A 24,316-nucleotide genomic window follows, 5' to 3' on the forward strand; every position below is an offset into this window, starting at 1 on the left:
CTTTTTGCAAGTCAATAGTCTTAAAATGGAGGATGTGTTGTTAGATCCTCCTCAAAATGATTTGTAAATTTTATCTTGGTAGCCTCATGAGTTTTTCTCTCTGAGGCTTGCTTGTAAATTTGATCTCTGTACTCAATGGTGGGTTTTCACCTCATTTGAGGTTTCCCACAAAGAAATATAAGATTTCACTAATTTTAATTTTATTTTATTTTTTTTTGTGTGTGTGTGTGTGAGAGAGAGAGAGAGAGAGAGAGAGAGAGAGAGTGATTATTAAAGTCTTCAAAAGACCGATGGGTCTATGAGACTATGAGAAACCTAATACAAAGCAAGCTGAAAGGGTGGAGCTACTAAAACGAGCATCAACACCCATACAAACTAAAAAATGCCACATAATGATAATAACATCAGTGATACCATTATATCAATATAAAGTCATATCAGTGATAACATCATTCGTGGTGATAAGCAAGTAATAACTTGAGGTGTTGGACCCATCTACCTAAGCTTTGTCTTATAATCACTTGTTTCATTCAACTTCAAAACATGTCCGTATATGTAGATTTGGATAAAAAGAAAACCACATAAGACATGTTGAAAAGTACTCACGGATGGGTATGGCGAGGTGGTGCGCTTTTTCCCCGAGAAAATTTAAAAACCCGAGGATGGGCATCAGCACTTCTTGGAAAGTACTCAATGATGGGTATGGGGTGGTTTCCCACTTCCTCCCCGAGAAAATTATAAAACCTCGGAACTGTTGGGATCTGTTCATCTCATTGCATCCACAACAAGTTCTATGTTCTGGTCTGCGATATGTTCATCTTTTTCTTTGCCTTTTATGTTCAGGAGAGCAAAGTTACTATGAGTTGACACATGCCTCCCGCCCCCTTCTCTCACCCTTGCTCCAGCATAGTATAGGTAAAATCCCATCTTCATTGTGTATAAGATGATCTCCATGCAGAGTTAAAGCATCATTAAGTATACTGAAACGCCCTTTACTTTACAGGTGATATACTATAGAGGAGGGCAGTTTGACATTAGTTAGACATAATACGAGTCATCCTTTCTATTATAAAAGGTCTACAAATAACCCAGGCATGGCATCGCACTGAGCTAGACATTCCACTCATCATCTGCAAACGGGCTTAACCACATGCCTGTGCACTACTAGTTCGTGGTTTCCACAATCCTGGTCCCAATCGACCTAGTTTTCCTTTTAGTCTGAAGTGCTTACTGTCAAAAATCATTTGTCCTTGAGACCAACTGTTTGTATGCCATACTGATTAACTTCAGATGACATTTTTACCAACCTCCCCCTGTTAAGACCTAGTTAACACGCTCCAGATTTTCCCAGCTATGATGTGGCATCTGTGACCCAGAAAAACAAATGAGCAAGATTTGCTGGCAACTCCAAAGGCAAATGAAATTCCCGAAACGAGTGATTACAGACAACCACAGCAGGACTTCACAGGACTGATTATGTCCTTGTTGCCATCTTTAGAATCTACTCTTACTTTCTGACCTTCTTCTTGTAAGCACTTTACTCATTGCTTTTACCAATACGACCCTCTCCAATGTAGTCAAAGAATATTGGGATCGCATCCTCATAGCCTTGCTCTCTGTATGCAGAAAGAACAACACCAAAATCGACCTGCACAGTGTATTAACATCCAATTTATTTTTTCATCCATTTTACAAAAACTAATGCAGAAACCCATTCAATCAATGGGCTATCAGACTGACCACATATTTTTCCACAAGACGTCTAACATTAATAACATGATCTCTCAGAGCAATCTCACATATACATCTTGAAGAGATCTTGCACCTTCAAACCTAGCCATGATCCTATTTCTATCTCTTCAGTTGTTTGACTCTGTTTCTACCTCTCTGCTTGTAAACCCATCCTGAGAATATTGCACATTTCGTAAAGTCCATTTAGATACACAGTTGCTCCAAGAATCGTCCTCTCTGCTTTGATGTTAAAACCTACATTATCTCTGTCCTTTCCACAATGCTGATCCACTAATCTAGAACTTGAGAATTAGCCAACCCAATGATTGCGTTTGTTGAATGAAAATATTCTACCACCCTCCACTTGTGATACCCTTACATTACAATTACTTTAATCACCTTCCCTCCTAGATACTCATTGAGGACAGCTTTTATAACTCGTCTAGTTGAGACAAGGTCGCTAATCCTCCTCTAGGCTTCATAGTTTCATTTTCTCCTCTATTGTTGTTCCAAGGCATCACCTTGTCCACCTTGTGATTCCTAAGGTTCTTATTTAATTGTAACCATTCAAAGAGGTTTGTCACAGTAACCCTCTCCAAAAGATATAAAAAGTCCTCACAAGGAGGTTTATTATTCCAACATCTAGTCCCTGATGCATTACACTACTTTCCCTCTACCTCCTTTCATATATGGAATCCAAGCAAGCCCATTTGCAGGGCACCACTTTTCCTCAACCGCAACATTTTCTGATTTCTTCAACTGTTTCCCCAATGCATAGATTTGTATTCTCTTTTTCTAGCACCATTTGAAAAACCAATTCCTGCATTGCACCCTATTTCACATGCTTTAGATCAAAGCATGGTCGAATACAGGCATCCCTATTTCACACTAAGATTGGTTAACAACGTTTTAATCAAAAGTTAACAAAAACAAATGCTATGCAATCACCAATTGTCAGCGAATTGCCAGAAGCTTTATTATCATTGTCACCCAATTCATTCTACATCTTGTTCGTTTTTCAATTCCAGATTCTATGTAATGTGCTATTTTGATACAAGGGATGAGAACTTCACACTTACTTGTTTCAGATCAAGAAGAGGCATCATATTTCCTTCAAGGATCTTACGTAGAAGGTCAATCTGGCTTCCCATCAGGATGAAAAGATTCTCCAAGCAACTTGGCACTGGAGACATATCGCTGTCCTGTTATGTGCCAATAATTGCCCATTAGACTTGAAAAGCATATTTTGTTTTCATTTTAGGTTTTGACAGTACAACTTGAACTGTAGAAATAGTGGTCTTTGAGCAGAGCACACCACTCCATCGGAACACACGAAATTCAATTTGAGCTTCCCTAGCTATTTCACTTATAAAACAGCCTCTCTCTTTCTCTCTTGCCCGTACCTCTTGCTCCCGTTCTGCTTCTGCTCCCTGCTCCCCTAGCTGGTTGTAGCAAGCTCTTGAATTAGGTACCCCTAGCTGGGCTGAACCCCCAGCCCAGCTAGGGGGTTAGCTCAACCAGGGGGTAACAGGAGATATGGCCAACAAAACATGGCCCAGCCTACCTTCCTCCTCTTCAAAAACCCCTTCCACTCCAGCAGCCTCCACAGTGGCAGCCAGGACGCCTTCCCCGTATGCACATATATATGAACGAGGTGGTCTTTTGACCGACCAATTCTTGGATATCATGAACAAATTTACTTCCTACAGGATCAAGTGAGAGAGCTGAGGATGCAGCTAACAGATGCCATAGCTAGAATTCAAGTCTTGGAAGGACCTGGCAAGAAGGAAGTCATTGACGAGGTTATAAAGTCATGCAATGCTTCCCCCCCTACCCCCCAAATAGTCTCTGCAGTCAAGAATCTAGTTCATACCGAAATGCAGACAGCCAAGCAAGAAGTGCCTGTGGAGTTTGATGCAAAGGTCAACAAAGCTGATATTCAGGAAGAGATTAAAGAACATGCAGCTAGAAAGGATAATGCTTTGAAAATCAGAATTGAGGGGCTTCCATATGGATGGTATAAAGAAGATGAATCTTTTAGTGATACCTTAGCACATGTCCAAACAGCCATGCCTACTGTTCACTGGACAGCAGATGTCGATGACAATCCTGACAACCCAGATGATGACGGTGAAGCTCGAGTAGTTCATATCGATCAACATAATGGCCATGCTATCATTACGTTCAACTCACGAGACATACGTATAAAAGTTCTGCGACAATCTCACAAGCTGAAAGGGACAAAGATATGGATAACCGAGGAACTCACCAAGGCTCAACTAAAGGATAAGGCAAAGGAATTAGCAAAGGTTCGGGCTGCCAGGAAGGATGGTAAATGGGCAGTCTACCGGGACGGGATAGCACTCATTAGAGAGTTTAAATCAAAACCAAAAGACTCTCAGTCTTAAACTGATGTAAGGCCAACTATATATATGTGTGTATGTTTTATCTAGGCTACAATATAGGTACTCTCTAAATAAATGGAGCTGCTTTTGCACTCCTTGGGAGCTGCCCTGCACCCTCCCTAAGCTGATGTACTAGATGGCTTTCATGTTGTCCCATAGACCTCTTGGTCTCCTGTGGACGTTAATAGACTTTCTTTCTCTCTCTCTCTCTCTCTGTGCTCAGCCTCCCCTCCGCTCAGCCTCCCCGCTCCGCCTCCCCTCCGCTCAGCCTCTCCACCTCAGCCCCCACTCACCCGCTCAGCCTCTCTCTCTCTCTCTCTCTCTCTCTCTCTCTCTCTCTCTCCCGCTAGCCCACAGCAAAGCCTAGCTCCCGCAGCAGGTCTCGCTACAACAGGGGGGTCGTCGTCCAACCCAACCTCACGCTGAGCTGAGCCTTGGCTCAGTCTGGGGTGTAGCTTCAACAAAGGGGTCCCGGATTGCACAGGTCTTTCCCAGCATGGAGTTCCCGAAGACAAAGCTTTTTCCATCGACTCCAACTAACGAGAAGCCATCCTACGCTGCCATTGCATCCACACCTTCTCCTTATGCCTTGACTTTCCACAGATTTCAAAGCAAGCTTGATCCACATGAGCGGATCTACTTCCTACAACAAGAACTCAGAGGTGCAAAGCTCTGCATTGCTTCCCTGGAGAAGACAGTTTCAGAAATGAAGAATGAAGGCAAACAAGAGGTAATCCAAGAAGTCCTACAGCAATGCAATACTGCAACTCCTACACCACAGCTTGTAGCCAAGAGGTCCAAGAAATGGTCACCACTCAGCTTAAATCCATGGGACAGGGAATTACAGCAACAATACATAACAAGATCGTCAAATGTGATGTTCATACAGAGGTAAGAGAGCAGCAAGCCATAGCAATAAGATTTTACGTATTGGGGAATTGCAAGATAGTTGCCTTAGCTATTTTGAAATGGAAGAGGAAGAGGAATGCATTGATGAGGAAAAGATTACCCAACTCAAGAAGGCAGTGCCACAAATCGGTTGGGATGAAAAGGACATAAGTCTTATCACTCGAAAGGGAAACCAAGCACATATTTATTTCAAAGCAACGATTTTAACAACTAAGATCCTTAGACAAAGCCCTATCTACACATGGTCATTCCAGAATAGGAATCGCTTGTTCCACAACCTACTCATATGACAATTTTCTGGGGAAAAGCCCCCACCTTGGCTGCACGCTCTATATTTTTTCAATCTGCCAGACATACATAGTCAAACATACAAGAAATTGAACAAATTCACATTAGGACCTTACCAGCATTTCTTTAAGATATATCAACGCTTCATCTGCCCTCCCCTCTTTGCAAAGAGCAACGATCAAAGATTCAAAAACAAATGATGAAGATGTAATTTGAGCTTCCTTCATTTCTGCAAAAAGCGTAATGGCCTCGCTAACTTTCCCAGATTGAGCAAGCCCTGCAACAAGTGGACCATAGCTGTCCTGCAAAGGAAATTAAGTAATATCCTGTCACATTATATTTCTAATTCAGCCTATGTTAGCAAACTTTGTTTTCAAAAGCCTCCATGACTAACCTTTTCCAATTATTAACAGTAAATTTGTCTATTAATACACACATGGCGTACCAAGTCTGCACGTAGCTCTCTCGCTTTGAGATCATCAAGTGTGCGAAAAGCAAGGTCAAACAGTGCTTCATTACAAAAATAACATATGAGGATGTTGAAAGTTGTAAGATCTGGAGCCACAGACCGTTCATCCATCCTTTTCAGAATCCTCATAGTCATGTCCATCATCCTTAGATCACAATAAGATTTCAAGAGCGTATTGAAAAGGACTAGATCTGAAATGCCTTGCTCTCTGCTCTCGACTTCTTCTGTTAGGGCTTCCACCTTATCCACTTTTCCCAGCTTTGAATACGCTCTTATAAGAATGCAATATCCATGGCTTCCTGCAAGCATATACCACCAAGCTTCCATAAATATATGCAATAACACTATAGTTTTATATATTACCATAATTGCCCGCTCAAACCTTATTAAACTGCAAAACAAAACAACATATACCTGGATCTATACACTTTTCCTTCATATCTTCAAAAAGTAAGTGTGCCTCCTCTACCTTTTGAGCCTTGCAATAGAGATCCATCATATGATGGTAAGGTACCTACAATCCTAAACCAGCATGTGAGTGAGTGATTATCAGATGTTTAGGGAGGAAAAATATATTTCATGATACAACATTGAAGATTTTAATTATGCTTTAACAAAGTGCAGCTATGTCTTTTGTCAATAACCATCTATAATGGATACGAGAACCATCTTTAACAAAGTGCAGCTATGTCTTTTGTCAATAACCATCTATAACCATCATGCTCGGTAATGTGGGAAAACTAGAAACCACAGCTATGTACATAGCAATTTCATAAGTCCACATATTGAGCATCCATAAGATCTTGATGAAACCAAAATCATCATTTGGACTTCAAGTTAGGCACTGCTAAGCAAGCTTCACAGCATCTGCTGCTGCAGCACAAACAATTGCTGGAGGGTTCTATACAGTTTTTTTACATCTAGGATAAGCCATCTCCCTCATTGGACAAGCACATAGCCTCCTAGTGGTAAGCTCTAAATCGACTAAAATGTAAGTGATACCATCATGCTTATCCTAGGTCCACACTTTTGAAAACGTTCACAAACAAAACTTAAGGACGATAAATAACTCAACCTTATTTCCAGGGCCAAGCTTGGAATGGAGTGGGGAGCGCAGGGCTGGGTCACCGGCAGGCTCTTATACCAAATGTGAGAGATGGAGATGGTGGAGGAAGAGAAAATGTGGAGCTCTGTTGAAATGAAGTTGCAAGAATGAAGATACAAAAGGCGGTCAACATGACAAAACCCTAAAACCTAGGTTAAACCAGACGAGTGGTAAAACCCACACAGACCTAAACTCAATCACTAATTGTGGCTAGGGGGGAAACCTTAGAAGGAAAAATTGCCTCTAGCCCTCATAACTAATTAATACAGTGGCCACTGCCGTAAGTATTACAATATTTCCAACAGAAATACACAGCTATGTACAGCCAAAACACCATTTATAGATATGTAGAATCAAGTGCAAAACCTGCCCTGAAGTGTAACACCACCTTCTGGAAATCAAAGCAGAGGTATGGCACCACCACAGGCTCCATATGAAGCACCTTCTGCCATGTAAATCTCCCTACTGCCCCGTGCTTCTTCATACGTTTAGCTGCTCAAGGAAGAGCCCGGCTGACTACCCGTAACCCTATGCGCCTTCACTTGTTCCTCAACAAGGTTTGCTAACCTACACTGAGTGCCCTGAGTGAATTCCAAATGCGTCCCCAATGGAGGCCCTTATAGGGATGATGCTAGCTGACTGGCATGCCCTAAAACTAGTTATTGGCCGACCTACAGCCAACCCCTCCTGCTTGTTACTGACTCCAGCAGACCTGGCTGACCTGCTGGTTGACAAGTGCAGCCTACAAAGGGCCCTCTTGTAGGTTCCTACTGTTGGGCTGAGCCCCAGCCAGTCTGCACTACTCAGCTCTTTGCTGGGCTTAATACCAAGCCCATAACCCCTCCCTCTTGGCCCATGGCAGCCCCAAGAATGGGCAGCTTCATGGCAGTCCACGTGGACTGTTCAGCCTGCTAGGTGGGCAATCATGCTCCTGTGCTGCCCACACGTCAGCCTGTCTCTGTCCCTCTATGTGCCAATGTGACACTCATCTATACTTCTACAAGTGTCAAACCCCTTTTTCCTCCTCTTATGGCGGCTCATTGACCCTAATATTCCATCAGGCATGGGCTTACTTACAGTGAGATGCTTGTGAATTTCAGTGTGAGAATAGGAACCAATTATATACCAACTAAATAGATGGCGCTCACACAGATAGCTTCCTCACCCTAATTCTGAACCGCTCACTAAACGCACGTATACCTCTTGTAAAGTGAACAATCCCAAGATATGTAGAGACACTGTTAGATAAATCAAAGTCGGCTTAGGAAAATAAATAGCTGTTCTCTGAGTAAGAAGCGACAGCAGCCAGAACAAATAGATATATATGTTATGGAAGAGGTATGCTGGAGGCTACCGAGAAGGTGGCTGATGACAAGGAGCAGAAATACTCTGTATTGGCTGTATCTGTCAGAATTTGAAGTGCTGAATCATGCACCTGTGCACAGCAGATAACAAAGACCGGCTCTCTCCAATACACACTCAACAATACCGTGATTGTCAACCCACATACAACAATGAATTGCACAAGACATAGCAGCAATGGTACTATCTCGGTTTATTGTCACCACAAGAGTGGCAGGAATGCTTCAGAATGAAGCCACAAACATCTAGCAGATTGCTTGGCAAAATACAGTATGAAAGGACTGAACAAAACTGAAGTATGAAACCAAAGGAAGGCATCCTATTTCTGCTCCTGCATGCCTTCTAGGAAGGGCTTCAGCGGGATGTGAAATATGGGCTGAATGCCCTCTTTTATCTAGGCAGTAACCTGCCCTGAACAGGCCAACCTGGTCAGTGAATTTCAGCGACCAGACCAGGCCGACCCTCGTCTATAAACATCTCTGTCGCGGGAAAACTCTATCTACAGCTTCGGCTGAGCTGTTTTCCTGCAGCTGCCTCCCTGAGCCAGCTGTTCGAAGCTGTGTGCATTCTCAAGTGCACCTCAGGAGCTGTTATGCACCAAAGGGACCTATTTTGGTGCAGATTTCAAGGTTCTTATGCTGCTTTTGGGGAAGAAAAAACCCGTACGTGGAAGCTTGAGAAGCCGAAAGGGCAGCTCAAGAAGCAAAAGAAGAACGCGATCGGGAAGCTCGAGAAGCCAAAAGGGCAGCTCAGGAAGCAAAAGAAGAACGCAATCGGAAAGCTCGAGAAGCTGAAAGGGCAGCTCGGGAAGCAAAAGACGAACGCGATCGAGAGGCTTGAGAAGGCAAGGAACTCCGAGACCGCGAGAACATACTGCTCGAGAAGAGAAGGAAGAACGGGATCGGCAGCTTCTCATTTCTCTACTTCAACCAGAGGGGCGAGAAAAGGAGAGACTTTCACCTCCAGCCAAGCCTTCTATTCCGAGGAAGCTCAACTTCACACGGTACGATGGTAAGTAGGAACCCTTAGTGTTGACTTCCCCGCTCAATCAATTCAAAAGCTATTTTTTAGTGATGCCTACGAAGGACAATGAACGGTGCATCCTAGCATCCATGCACCTCACACGCGAAGCCGTCACCTGGTGGCTCAAGTGGTAGAAGGACCACTATGATGCAGACGAGGAGACACTCTCTACAGCTGGACGGAATTCGTGAAAGATCTTCGATCCCAGTTCCTGCCACCGTAGTACCTGGACAGGCTCCAGAGTCAGTTCTACGAGCTACGCTAGGGAGACACCGAGATGATGAATCATTATGCCAATAAGTTCACTCAGGTGTTTATACAATTGCAGTTGGAGGATAGTCAAAATCTGAGCAAATTTCTCCATGGGCTGCGTACATACATCCAATGGTATGTCAGAAGTTTTAGGCCATGGGATTTTAAGTGTGCATATGAGCTTGCTCAGAATTTTGAGCTCATGCACAAGGGTCAAGGATCCAAGCAAGTCAATAGTAAGAAGTACCAGGATTCCGCACCAGGTGATGGTGGGAATGGGCAGCAGAAGAAGAGCTGGATGGCGAAGAATAGCAATGGCTATGGCGGGTACTTGGATACCTCAAGTGGTTCAGCAACAGCTTCAACAACCTCAGTAGTCATTGAGGAGCTTGATGAACAACAGACTACAAGGACAACCTCATTAGTCATCCAAGAGCTTGAAGCTCAGCAGAAGGGGGAGCCTTATCAGGTTCCCAATATGTTTCAGTTTTATGGACAGGTCAATGGTCAGAAGGTCCTTATCCTGGCAGACTTAGAAAGTTCCGAGGACATCATCTCCACCAAAGCAACTCAGAAGGCTCAATTGCCTCTTACGCAAACGGAACCAATGACCTTGAATGGTGCATTTCCAGGGCAGTAGATAGAGAGCAACATGCAGGTAAGCTTCAGCCACTTTGAAGATCTCAGGGTGGGTACACAGTCGGCCACTCAGGGTTGCACCTACTCAGGTCATCTTGGGAGCACGATGGTGGCACCAATTCGAAGTCCGACCAAATAACGGAATAAGCCAAGGTCAAGGCTACTAGGAAGGATGGGAAATGGGAGTGTATAGTCAGGGTGTGGCCCTCATCAAGGAGTTCAAATCCAAATCAAAGACCCTCCATTGTATGGCCGTTAATGATTTTCATTTGCAAACCATAATGTAGGTATCTTAGAATTCGGAGTCATATGTTGTTCTTCCATAGACCTGTTGGTCTCTCATGGACATTAATAGACTTTCTTTCTTTCTCACCTTCCTCTCTCCATCCTACAAGAGCTTCATCAGTAGTTTCAATATGACAAACCAAGGGATAGTCCCAAAAAGAGGGATATGCAGACTGGTCACTAGAAAGCAGCCAACCGTTGCCTTAAGTATATGGCTGCTACATGAGCAGTCTGTGAGGCTTCATCATGGTCTTGAAGCGTTTTACTTGTATGGAGGCAAACTCTGCAAATATATTTACACAGGCACTTACCAGAGAGAAATTCATCACGTGTTGGGCCTCCATGATTACGTAATCCTGAAGAGGGGGATCCAGGCAGCCGCAACATCACTTTCTCAGGATTAAAGTTCAAGGTAGTTTTGTTACACGTACAATATTTAAATTACTGTACGGTACAGTGCAAACGTTTCATATGGTACAGTACACAAATGGGATTTTATATTTTAGTTTTTTAGATGGGTCTGTGCATGTTTTGTAGGGGTCCATTGTAATTGTAAAAATTGAATTAAAAAACAGGGTGTGGTGAGGGGTGTGGTTTCTCAATGTTGAGCTGTTGGATGGCTCCTACACTAGCTCCACCAAAAGGCAGAGCTGGCTTTTGCTGCCGCTAACTTCTCTAGTTAGGATCCTCATGGTGGTGCATTCATGCCTCACCCCACCTCTGCTTCAACTACGCTCTCAATCCTCCTACGAATGCATTTCCTTATAACTTCTTGTCCTTGATCACACTGGCTTATCTGCCCTGATGGTCTGTGAAACTGATAGCCAGCACATCCACATGCAAAACACATCAATTGCATGTCTCTCAACAGCACACCTTCAGGTTTCCGTGCCCATGATGAAAACATTGCTGAGCAGGCCCAAGAACCATGCTGGTCCACCTGAGGCTTTGTGCATGGTGGGGTCAATGCAAGGCAATTTTGAGCTCATAGACATTCAATTGCAAATAGCAACAGTGACAGAGTCACTTCTTTTCATGCAGTTTGGATGAATACTTGTGGCTACAATGTTAAAGCCCACACAAGCTTCCCCAACTCCTCCCCACCTGAAAAGATTGCATTATGATGTAATAGAGATACTTATGGCAGAGGGTTGGGTTGTTGCTCAACCCACATTTTCTGGGCAAAATCCTAGATTTTGCATTTCCTCAAAAAGAGTATTTGCTTTTCCCAGCATCCCACCATTGCAATATGCCTTTAGCAGGGTGGTCAGCATAACCTACATAAGATAAAAAGGTATACCAAAACTATCACATCAGGCATTATACAAATTCCAAGTGCAAAATCAGGAGCAGAAGTCTGGCAAGCTCTAAGAAAGACGTATTGAACTCACACACCTGATTCATGGGGAACCCTGCCTCCTTCATTTTTTGGAACACTTTTTTTGCTTCATCAGGCCTACCTCGTACCACATACATATCTAGCAACGAAGAGTAGTGAAAAATATTTGGGGAAATTTTGTCTGCCTTCATTTTTTCAAATAAAGATACTGCTTCATCCTCCAGACCAAAATGTGCACACAAATTAAGAAGTGATTCATAAATAAAAGAATCTGGCTTCAGACCCCGATCCGACATCTCTTCCATCAAGCTCTCTGCTTTTGTGTATGCACATTGATGCCTCGCACATCCTGAAATCAACTTTATCACAAAACAAGGCGGCAATTCTTAGAGTCATTTACATTGAATACTTCTCGACAGTTACACACATCCATTCCAGAATTTAGAGTTGATGTGTGCCTCAATAGCAAGCATTGCTCTTCAGCACTGTCTTAATCCTTTTTTTTAAAACAAAATAAGAATCTTATCCTTGATAACCTCTTTTGTTCATGTGTGACCAAGTACAACATCTACAATGCAAAATCTCTCAATCATTTCAAAAGCAGATCAATCTCCATAGTAGGATTTTTTGTAGTCCAAAACACAGAGTATTTAGCAATCTTACTGTACTATACGTGTAAAGATCTGGGATGAAACCATCCACTTTGATCTCATCAAACAAATTGAAAGCCTTCTCCACATCCTCAGATTCTATTAGTATTTTGAAAAGTGCATTGCAGATGAACTTGTTTCGCCTCATATCGGAATCTGTGAGCCCTTTGTAGGCACGTAGAGATTTCTCTGGCAAGCCTGCTTTTCCCATCATTGAAATAAAACTTGTCACAGTCGAAGGTATAAGCTTCTTATTGACTTTCATCCAGTCAAAGACCTGAAATAAAAAATATGGTCTTTGAAATAAAAATCACAAAGTCTCTCTCTCTCTCTCTCTCTCTCTCTCGATCTCTCGATCTCTCTCAATCCGGGGGCGATACCACTGTCTCTAACAGGATGTGGCCCACTATCGCAATTAATCCACTTCCATGACTACGTCTACATTGGGCTCTATCTGATGCTCCGACACAAGGAGACCCTGCTACGACAGGTCAGGTAGTAGCAGGAGGGGACCAAACCACAGGATACAGAGGTTGACTAGACACAGCGGCATGCCACAGATTTCTATGCATTTGAGTCAGCTCTAGGACACGGTGGGGTGGAGCTAGCTGATATGCGGGTAGTATGGATTGCCGAGAAAGGATTGCAGAGGCTACCCGTGACACAGAGAGCGAGCAAAGCACACTCGGTTGAGATCCGACTTATCACAGCTTTCCTCAGAGGCTCGAGACGAGGGGTCACTCTGAACATTGCTCAATGGGTCCAAAGATCGAGGAGACCATGTCCCCCTCCACCACCAATGTGAGATGGTCGGATAGACGCAGATCCGAGAAATTTTCGCCGCTTATAGACGAGCCACCACAGTGCCAGGTTCCGGTCCCAGTTTCAGCTCTCTTCCTACTTTAGATAGTACATGATATGGTATGATACGACATGTTAATCTCTCTCTCTCTCTCTCTCTCTCTCTCTCTGAGTATGAGTACTAGTTTTGATTTCTTGTACTTTGAGTTTGGTTTTAGCATAGTAATCAGCAAACGGCCTTAGCAAGCCCTCTGCTTCAGCCCATAGTGGCTTGTATGGGTTATCTTTGTGATTGTACTTTGTCTCATAGGCCCGGGAGGCCTCCCAAAGACAGTAACACGTTTCTCTCTCTCTCTCTCTCTCTCTCAACGGCTACACAGAGGCACAGCGGTAGCGGGCTCCAGAACAAGCAGGATTCCAAAGACAGCACTCCACCCTAGAACACACCGTCACCATACGGGGCTATCATTGAGGATGCGAGGTCGAGATCCCAAAAAGTCTACATTAGCTTTGTAGACTTTCGGAAGGCCTTCGACACTGTCACACGATCTCATATAATCAAGAACTTCAAGAGATGCATATTCCGGAGGTCATGATTTGGGAGGTGATGAGCCTATACAAGTTCTTTTAAGGGAGAGTGCGTGCCCTAGGAGGCCTATCAGATTAGATTGAGAGCACGACCAGAGTAAAGCAGAGATGCCCCCTTTCACCAACTCTCTTCGAGCTTACCATTGACAAGATCACATCATTTATTGACGACTTAGGAGGTGAGGGATCACTACTGGATGATTTGATGATACAGATACTGCTATATGCAGACAACATAGTCCTCATATCATCTTCAACAAAGGGATTACAGAGACATCTGAAGGCCCTAGAGGTGTTTTACAGAGAGAGAGGCTTGACAGTTGACCTTGGAAAGACCAAGGTTATGATAAGCTGTAGTAAAGATTGCCTCAGACCGCAAGATAATACCAGCTTTCTGACAATAGAAGTCTCCCCCTACGAGTCACAGCTAGAGAGGACATGTGGAAGGAAGGATGGGTTGCTTCTGATCCTATTCAATTAATAGTCTGGTAGGCACAGGACACACTGTGGAGCTATGGACCAGACGTGATCGGGGTTCATTGTTTCAGGTCATGGTGACTATGGACCGAGAAGCTCGAGTTTATTGTAGAGGGTTTCCTTATGCGATGAGTTCCCTGACATATTATTGCACGTGGTGTATTCCACAGTTTATCTTTCTCCATTGGGAATCCATAGCGACTGGCTTGGGATATTGAGACGTGCCAAATTACTGAACTCGAGATCATTTGAACTAAAGAGAAAAGAGTATCTTTATTCAAAGAAAATCCTTTACAAAGGAAATATTTCCTCCAGGAAGAAAGTTCTGCCCAACCACCCTCGAGCCCTACCTTCAATATCTCAATCTCAATCTCAATCACAATCACAATCACAATCTCAACCGGGGTAGGCATCAGAATCTCAATCCCAATCTAGATCTCAACCTTGCGGCTTGTTTAGGCCAGCCAAGTCAAAATCGAAATCTCAATCTCTTTCTGAATCTTCAGTTCAGAAGTGAAAATCTAGATCTCTCAAAAATCTGTCTCAAAATCCGTGCGCGAGGAGCTATGGCCAAAATCTCTGCATTTCCTAGAATCCCTTTCATCTTCAGAAAACTATCTTTTTGAAGTGTGATCCTGCTTTTTTCCAAAACAATCCCCTTGCTTCAAAAATAGAGCACAGTTGCAAATTTGCATGTTCTCTTTTTTTTTTATACAATGGAAAAGTAACCCTGTTTGGAGGCCCATATCTCCCAAACGGTGCGGAATCTGGAAATAATCAATAGGACAACTTTAAATCATTCCTCAGTTCCCTATGACCTTGGTGTTCATCAATCTCTGTCAAAATCCACCAGCTTGGGCCTTAAATTTGCACTTGAAAATCCTGCATGTAAATCCACGCAGAAAAAGCAGTCCAAAGTGCTTTTTCTTTATGTTTCGGTTGTTATTTTTTCAACCAAATGGTTGAATCATCTGTAAAGTATCAAACTTGTAGCCGGCTGAGAAATCCACCACCTTTCATAAAGACTTTTCCCATAATACATCATCTTCCCATACATATTGATCTTTCAAAAATTGTCACTATCAGTGTGGTTGGAGCAATAGAGGAATGGCAGGAGAAGAAATGGAGGCAACTACTAGAGAAGGCAACTTTCCTAACATTCACATAGCAAGGTAGAAAGGTGAGGCAAGGCCAGGCTCCCATCGAACTGACGACGCAGCCCAGAAGCAAGAGTCACCACCGGCCATCGATCGCCATCATCCTCAGAAATCCAAAGTCTTCTCTAAGGTGTAGCAGAGTGACATGTGGCAAAGATCAAAATTAACCATGGTTGAATGTCTTGAACCTTGGTTGAGTATGTGGTTAAAATTAACGGAGGTGGTTAGGTTAGTGGGGTTAGGTTCAATTGCTTGAATGACAAAAATATCCAAAACTATAAACATAAAACATGAGAGAAAAAATAATGGAGTGCAGTGAGCTAAAGCCTCACACACTAAAAATACAACTCTCTCATATTTCCCAAAATACATCATCTTCTCATACACATTGCTCTTTCGAAAATTGTCACTATCAGTGTTTGATGACAAAAAATACCCAAAACTATAAACATAAAACGTGAGCAAAAATAATAGAGTGCAATGAGCTGGAGCCTCACAGATATTACAGAATACAAGACTTTTTTGGAGTATCCGATGATATTTCTTCGAGAAGCTATATTCCGGGACATTTCTTGCTGGAGAGTCTATGATGGCATCTTCATCAGCCGGCTCTCTCCGTTCATTCTACAACATGAGCTGCAGAGAGGGTGTTAGAGTTGAGGGCATCTCAAGTGCAGATCTAGTGAGAGAGGGCTTCTATGGTGGGTGTGCCCGCCCCCTTTTAGGCTAGGATAGGGAGAGAGTAGAGGGCTGGTAGGCCAATTTGAGTGGGCTGCTAGGGGCAGCCTTGGGGAAGACCCTAGGTGCCCTGGCAGGCCCTTTATAGGGTTGGTCTAGCCTGGGACAGCCGACCAGCTGGTCGGGCCAGACCTACTACTGGGGTCAGCCATATCAGGCCCCCCAATCAGCCTTTCCGATCATCAAAGTCATCAACGATGTGGCCATGAAGTTGCAGTTACCTTTGATATCGACCATGCATCCACTTTTGCATGTGTCGTGGCTCAAGCCATATGTGGGTCCAGTACTAGCAACACTTCTAGATGTGGAGCAGCCCGAGATTGTTGATAAGGCAAAGGAGATCAAGCCCGAGCAAATCTTGCTTCCTCGGTTCAAGAAAGGGGCAGGCAATCATAAGCGCTTGTATGCAGTTAAGTTCCAACACAAGGGCTCCGATGAGGCACAATGGGTTGAAGAGTGAGGGCATGGCCCTCATTAAGGAGTTTAAATCAAGCAAGCAGTGAAAACTGCTCCAAACACCTGCAAATGTATGTGCTCTGTATCACGCCAAAAACCTCCTGCAAAAACCCCAAAAACAGTCCCAAAACAGTCGCCTAACAGGTGGCTGTGTATTGCTTTGTTTTGGAATCTGTCAAAAACCCCAATCCCCAAAATAAGTCGACTAGTAAGTGCCTGTTTTGCTGCAGGAAAATTCACCATAAACAGATCTGAAATGCTGTGCAAATGTTGGGGCTGCACGCAAATGCATAAAAACAGCTGACAGCACTAGAAAAACAGCAAAAAACCATCCAAAAATCAGTCGATCAGCTGTGTAGAGGCTTCAGATGAAGGCGGCCAGGTACAGAACAGGAGCAGCAGCAACAAACAGGTCGAAACTGAGCTGCAGCAGCTAAAAAATGGTCGCCCAGGTTGGAAACACAGTAGCACTGCTCCAATAGTGGCGTCCAGCTCTAGAACAGCTGTAGAAGGTTGTGTGTTCACAAATTATCCCAACCTCCTTTCAGCAGACAAGGAGGCCTTTTCCATACCCTAGTTTGAGTTTCAACCAAAGGGGATGTCACGGACATCCTCATCCCGTGGCATGCTGACTATTGCGTGAACTGCCACACAGGCAAGCCATGCAGGTAGCCACGTCATCAGCTGCGGAGGGAAGCCACATTAACAGGTGTACAATCCCACATCAGCAAGTACAGTGCTGCCACATCAACAACCACATGGCAGTCAGTGGTTGGCTGCAGCCAACCCACCAGTCGGTACTGGTTGGGACAGATATCAGCCCTAGTCCGTCTAGATCTAGGGCCCAAGGGGCTCATATAAGGGCAGCCCCTTGGCCCATCATTTCATCCACCTTCAGAGCTTCTAGCCCTTCAGCCAGCAGTAGTTCTACAGGCCAGGATCAGGGACAGGATAGGTGCAGCAGTCCAGCAGTCTCTCCCCGCCCCTTCACAGGTTCTATCAGCCTGGCTCAGTCCAGTACAGCAGCAAACAGGGACTGCCTCACAGCAGCCCTCTAGAGTGAGGTTTATTCCCTTTTTATACCTTTATAAGACTAGAATAAGTCCAATCATATAAATTTAGATTTTTTGTTGTTCTAAAGACCAAAAATCTACACAGAAAATAAAAGGGAAAATGAAAGAGAAGAAAAAAGAGGTAAACAAAAACTTTTATGAAAAACAAAAGGAAGACATACTTAGCAAGCAAAGCAACACTTATATCGTCATCAGTGCCCAAGCATAAGCAGCTATACTGGGTTTCTAAAGACCCGTGGAGTCTCTTAGGCAAACCCAGTGCTTACTAAAGTACGTCAAATAAACAAAAGAGAAAGAAAACAAGAAATGAAGAAGAAAGGAAGAAGGTGACTAAGCAAAAATAAACAAGCAAGTCAAGAAACAAAAAACAAAATCTTCCAAAAAACTGGAATTAACGCGCTCTCTCTCTCTCTCTCTCTCTCTCACTCTCTCTCACTCTTATTTAAAACATAAAAAGCTAAAAGGACCCTTTACACTTATGTATCGCTTCCTACAAAGAGGCAAAATTACAGTCCTAACTTAGAAAGCACAAGCATACTCAATCAAACTCTCTTTTGAAACTAAAAGAAAAACGGGCTATTCAGCTCCCCGCTTTTTGTTTTCAGCTTATGTTCAATCATTCTAAACATAGTACATACACCTCTTGTGTAATAGTTAAGTGATCAAATTACTACATTGAGTGATAAAAGACTCCTTAGTTGTACAAAGGCGGGAAAATCTATGGAATTGGGAAGAAATCACTCCATATTTTGCCAAATCATAAATGTTTGAGTCAATGTGAGGCATTTTTATAATGTGTAAGCCACTATATTCAAGTTGTTCGCGTTTATCGTAAATATCAACCTCTAATCCTATGGTAGATTGAGAAAGTCTAAGATCTAAGAAAACACAAGAATCCCCCCTTGAAGTGCAATTCAGTTCACAAGAGTCACGAGGATAGATTCAGCTTAAGTGTCTTTGTACATAAAGTCTTGAAAGTTAGGAACATCTGATACAAATAAATCATCTATAAAACGCCTAACTTGGCTAAGCTTATGTAAAATGAGAGGGCAGGTATTGATAGAAATAAGACGTTGAATAAACTCAAATTCATAAGTGAAAAGATAAAAGTTTGCTAAAAAGACAGCACAATTAGTGCCCGTGGGGATTCCTATAATTTGTTGAAGAATCACCTATTGTGATGTAAAGATTATCTAAAAGAAAATCTATCCAAGAGAAACATCGTCAACAATTACTACCTTTGTGTATCTTTTCTTTTTAAAACCGATATCATGATCTTTATTTTTTAGCCACAAAAAGTCAAAGCATAAGGCTGTTTTCTCAACTATTAGCACTTTGCATCTATCTTTGTCAAATCTCAGCTACAGTATTCTCTCTTTCCTTTTTGCAGTGTATTGGGCAGACATATATTCGTTTTTTGTTTCCCTCTTCAGAGGCCCTTTATATTCCTCCCTCAGTTCAGTTATTTGTGAGTAGAGAGAGTGACTTATTTGTGAGGAGAGAGAGTGAGTTAGACTTTCTTCCTGCTAAAGTCTGCATCAGATTTTGATGAGTCCATGGAAGCCCCAACTCAGACACAAGCAGGTGCTTTACAGCCACAAACAGGATCTGATTTTCAGCCTGAATTGCCTCACATTGATCAAGCTAACAGTGACGAAAAGAGGGCTGCCACAAGACAACAGAAAACAGTCTCTAGATGGCTATTAGACACATTGAGGGACAGTAAACAAGCTGAGCCTCTGTTTGAGGCAGCCTCTCATCACATGCAGGGACACTTAGTGGAAGTTGCATTGGTTGCTACCGCTTGCAATGAAGAGCCACTGTGTCGTAAGGATGCTTTTGACAGCAAAGATTGGATGGATCCTATGAAATCTGGCAAGAGTCAATCCATCAGAATGACGCTTGGGAGTTGTGTCACTTGCCTAAAAGGCAAGCGTGCTCTAAGAACAACAAACTCAAAAGGAAGGCTGATGGCAGTGTTGAGCGCTACAAAGCCCACCTTGTTGCAAAAGGCTAAGCACCCATGTCATGCATTACTACCATCATATGTGTCATTGCAATAGCATCGCATCATCATTGGTAAGTACATCAGCTTGACATCAAAACTACTTTCCTCAATGGAGATTTGCAAGAGGAAGTTTTTATCTCTCAGCCTCCTAGTTTTGAAGTCAAAGGGTCTGAAAAGCATGGCGGTTCAACGAGGCTCTATATGGTTTGAAGCAGGCACCCAAGTCTTGGTATGCCAAGATTCATAAACATCTTATCAGCTTGGGTTCTCAGAACAGCCGTACAGAGCAGTATCTATGTCTGCAAGGGTGATGCCGACTTGATGATTCACATGTTGATGATATGCCCTTCACCAGACCTTCCATCAGCATATTGCAGCCTTTAAGGCTGATTTGCAGCAGTCATTTGCTATGACAAATTTGGGCCCGCGACACTTCTAGCTTGGCATTCAATTTGCTCATGTTGAGGGGGGTATTCTGATGAGTCAGTTTAAATACATTGGACAGCTCCTACACATATTTCATTTTGAGGACTGCAAACCAGTTTCTACACCTGTTGAGTTTCTCTATGAATGATGCCATTGAGCCCTATGATGCCACTCATGGCCGGATCTTCAGTATGTTGTTTCCCAGTTGAGCAGATTCATGCATAGTCCTGTTACACAGCATTTGGCAGGCTGTGAAGCCTGACTTCCAATACTTGAAAGGCACTCAACGCTTGGGCCTTCTCTATGGCCACCATTCTTCAATTACTCTACATGCTTTCACAGATTATGATTGGGCTGGATGCTATGACACTATGGTATCATAGAGTGGCAACTATTTTCTGCTTGCAACTTCATGCATCTCTTGGTTCAGCAAAAAGCAGCCTACAGCCACAGTGGGACGTATCTAGCCACGGAACCTCCTTGCAAATCTTGAGATTTGGTTAGACATCTCTCCTCACTATCTACTCTGACACTCCGAGTGCTTTAGCCATTGCACGGAATCCGCTATTTCGTGCATGTACTAAGCACATTGAGGTTCACTTATCACAATTCACCATGTTAGAGAGAGACTATCAGCAAGGTATATTTACTTGTCTTATGTTTTGACACAAGACAAATTGGCAGATATCTTCATCAAGGTGCTTTCAAGACCCTAGTTCCTTTTCGGCAAGCTTTACCCTTGATTCCATTCGTTACGTGATTTTGCCATCCCTGTACTTCCATAGGTTGCTATATCCTTTTGGATAAACATGTACTCTAAGATGTTTCCAAAGTACTTCACCCATAACATGGAGGGGGATTTGTTAGGTTTGGCATGTGGTATGGCCTTGTAGGCTAGTACTAGCTAGTGAGTTCTAGTCCTATTGGTTCATTAATAACTAAGTCAACTCTTATAATATGGGTTGCCCCATGAGTTGACCACTCTAGGGTTTAGGGCAGCCTTCATAGGCTTGTACTTTCAATTTACTTATACTTTGTTTTGCACTTGACTGCTGCAATACAGTCCTATAGCTCCACTTCTTGCTGTCTCCACTTCTAGGGTTTAGGGCAGCCTTCATAGGCTTGTACTTTCAATTTACTTATACTTTGTTTTGCACTTGACTGCTGCAATACAGTCCTATAGCTCCACTTCTTGCTGTCTCCTTGCTTCCTTGCTAATGATGCTTCCCTACAATACGCTCATCTTCTCATCATCCCTTTAAAATCTCTAACCAATGCACTCTCTATTTGGTCATTTAGGATTTCATAGCCTAGGCCCTAAGGTTCAACTGTTAGAATTATTATTATATTCTAGGTAGTGGCCAATGTATTGTAATAAGTAGGTTAGGGGCACTTTTCCCTCATTGAGGTTTTTCCCCCTAACCATAGTCCAATCCCTAACTACGGTTAGTGGATAGGATAGGGTTTTGTCACATAGACAAAACCCCTCACTCATTAGTTGTACTCACTCATTCCACTCTTCTATTCAGTATATTTACGTTTCCTCACTCTCACTCTTGCTCATTGCTCTAAGTATCATGGCCATTGGGTCTCGTTTGAATGGACAAGAATGAACATTTCCATGTCAAGGGTAAATGAATAAATTAAATATTTATCCCTCAATAGCATTTTTAACACCTCCCTTTGATAAATAATGGATTTCAGTTAGCGCCCACCCTGTTCAAAAACTTATCTTGCTTCAATCTTTGCAAGCACTTTGATTAGAATATCCGCCACCTAATTTTTCGTCAAAACAAGACACTAACTTTAGAACAATGCTCAAAAGTTTCACATTGACAAAGTGATGTTGCAATTCTATCTATGCTAGTATAAGAATGAAATATTAGATTTATAGCTAGCTTGATAGAGTTTGGTTATAAGGCGATAAAAGAGTTGGTACTTTTTATTGAATCCCAATATCTTCTGAGTTTGCCTTAATGAGATAGCCTCACAAGTTGCATTTGCAGCCTGACCTAGATTGCTAGCTTCCTTGTCCCAGCCTTCCACCTCCACTTTGGCTACCTCTCCCTTCCCCACCTTGCTCCCCCTCTGAACCATTTTGCTTCTACCCACCCCTTCTCTATGACTATTCTACCTCTCTTCTGTTCACCTTGTCCTCCTCATCCCTTCCTCCCCCATCTAAGCCAAGTACCGTCGAGAGCAGCCTGTCTGTCCCAAGGCACCCATGATATTCCCTTCCGTTGCTAGTTTCACCCCCTTCTACCTCTTTCCCTCTCTTGTCTAGTATGGTAGACGTCCAGGCTATCCGCCCTCCAATGGGCCTGCTTTTGGTGCGGCAACAACCTTGAGGCCCTGAGGCCATCCCTCTGCACGAGAAGCATTGGTGGGCTTCCCAGGTCTATCCACAACCGGCCCAAGATTCCCCACATCTTGTCTTTGGCAGCCCTTCATGTACTTTCCCATCTTTTTTCTCCCTTAAAGGAGCCTTGTAGCTCCGTTGCAGCCATACTCTAGGAACATGCTCAAACTCTTTTGTGAAAACACAACACATAGTCCACAGTCACAACGTTGAAAACAATAAACTCCATCACGCATAGCAAGGACTAGCTACTATGACATCCCCACATACGTCATCTACGCCCAACTATGGGTGTAGACCATAGTATAAACATATGCTCTCAAAGATACACATACATCATGTTGATGTTTCCTTAAACCTGGGCTAGCTATTTTCATTGAAGGCAAGACCACCAAAGTTGTTTGGAAGATGCAAATCTTACCAACAATGGTGCAAGTCTGTGTCATAGGTTGAGACCCTAGAGGGATGGTTTAATGGACAATCCTTTTTGGCCCGTTGTTTAACGGTTTGTAGATTTGGATGATTCTTTTAGTATGTGTAGATACATAAGGAGGGTTGGTTACTTCGTGATTGGTTTTCTCTATGTTCCATTGGTACATGTCAGAATAAAGGATAGGCTCTTTGTGATGTATGGAGAATTGTGATGACCCTTAAAGCCTACATTTTGGAAAGACTATCATTATGTTTCTTACCATCTTCAGAACTTATAGAAAAGCAGGAGAAACTGTTGTAGTTCATGTACGTGTGGAAACGTTTTGCATTGTGTTTACAAATGTGGAGAAGTTTAACATCGTGACCAGGATTGTATGTGGCACTTTTCATTTGACCGCCCGTGTGACGTTCCGAGATGAGTCTTAAGCGACTGAGAATACAAAATTAACAGCTTGGCCCCCTGCAGCAATCGGGCCCGCTCAATTGTAGAGAAGAAACCCAATTTGATTAGACGATTACCAGAACCGCTTGTTTCCACTTCTCTAATTCTCCAAACCTGCGCAGGATAACATTGAAATCCGAGTGGTCCAGCTTGAAGCGAACTCTGTTAACACCCATGACAGACATTAGTTTAACACAAGGAAGTCAGAGCGTCTCAGCACTGTGGAAATTCCCCTGAACCTTACAGAGAGGCTTTACCCATCCAGTGCAGAGAGCAAGCTTTGAGCAGTTATAACCGACTCCACGGCAGCTAGACGGTCCTGTGGATTAAGCAGTCTCTCTCGTCTACGAGGCTCGGAGCCTAGGTACGTGGACAAGGCCCCATTGAGCCTCTGGACAGCAGGACTACTCTCCAGCCGGCCACTCTGTGCAGCTATGTCGGGCCGCCTCTTCTTCTTCCGGGGGAAAACATTGGGAACGTAACGGAAGGAAGTGGATGCATCGACATTTGAATAACTGGAGGCATCCTGGCCAGAAGTGGAAGGATTATCGAGGCTAAGGGGGCTGGAAGTGGGGGAGTTCTCGGAGCTCGATTGGTCGATGGAATTGCTGGGAAAATGGAGACGGAAGGAGGAGATGGATATGTGGAAGGGGGAGTGAGAAGTGCTTAGGGAGAGGCAGGGAAGGCGATGCAATGGCTGATTGTGTGAGGATGATGATGAAGAAGGAGAGTGAGGAGGCAGCTGCAATTGAAGCATTGGTATGAGGAGCTTCAAGCTCGCCATAGCCAATCACTTCCTTGAAGTGTTCCCCATTTTCTATATTATGTCCCTAGGTCAACATTGTGTTAGAGAGCACACCAATGGTAACTCATCAGGTTGCGTTCACACCTGCACTCCGCTC

General features: G+C 43.4%; 1 protein-coding gene across 6 annotated transcripts; it reads right to left on the reverse strand.

Moving 5' to 3' along the window:
* Window positions 1–1,061: 1,061 nt before the first annotated feature.
* On the reverse strand, window positions 1,062–24,316 carry LOC147880568 (uncharacterized). Of its 6 annotated transcripts, none has more exons than XR_015540602.1 (11): window positions 23,672–24,316; window positions 23,492–23,576; window positions 12,471–12,734; window positions 11,864–12,166; window positions 11,641–11,745; window positions 6,217–6,316; window positions 5,779–6,101; window positions 5,450–5,635; window positions 2,811–2,933; window positions 1,451–1,648; window positions 1,062–1,365 (listed from the first exon to the last, which is right to left on the reverse strand). XR_015540602.1 is itself a non-coding variant. In XM_087371274.1 (11 exons), the coding sequence occupies exons 1-10, from the start codon at window positions 24,196–24,198 to the stop codon at window positions 1,538–1,540; spliced, it is 2,127 nt and encodes a 708-aa protein (XP_087227400.1). In that variant the 5' UTR covers window positions 24,199–24,316; the 3' UTR covers window positions 1,062–1,365; window positions 1,520–1,537. The 6 variants fall into 6 exon arrangements, 5 of the variants coding, with proteins under 5 accessions (XP_087227400.1, XP_087227401.1, XP_087227398.1 ...); XM_087371274.1 differs by having other exon boundaries at window positions 1,520–1,648; XM_087371275.1 differs by having other exon boundaries at window positions 1,512–1,648.

The sequence above is a fragment of the Dipteris shenzhenensis genome, chromosome 32 (genome assembly GCF_047967505.1).
Source record: "Dipteris shenzhenensis isolate YYH24624 ecotype China chromosome 32, Dip_SZ_1.0, whole genome shotgun sequence".
NCBI lineage: Eukaryota > Viridiplantae > Streptophyta > Polypodiopsida > Gleicheniales > Dipteridaceae > Dipteris > Dipteris shenzhenensis.

What these genes read in the sequence shown, in the direction of transcription:
- LOC147880568 (XM_087371274.1), bottom strand. Translation starts at nt 24,198, where the DNA reads ATGGCGAGCTTGAAGCTCCTCATACCAATGCTTCAATTGCAGCTGCCT. An exon ending in GAGAGCTACGTGCAGACTTG is followed by an intron (nt 5,636 to 5,778) that starts GTACGCCATGTG and finishes TTTCCTTTGCAG; the next exon opens with GACAGCTATGGTCCACTTGT. An exon ending in TATATCTTAAAGAAATGCTG is followed by an intron (nt 2,934 to 5,449) that starts GTAAGGTCCTAA and finishes GGCACATAACAG; the next exon opens with GACAGCGATATGTCTCCAGT.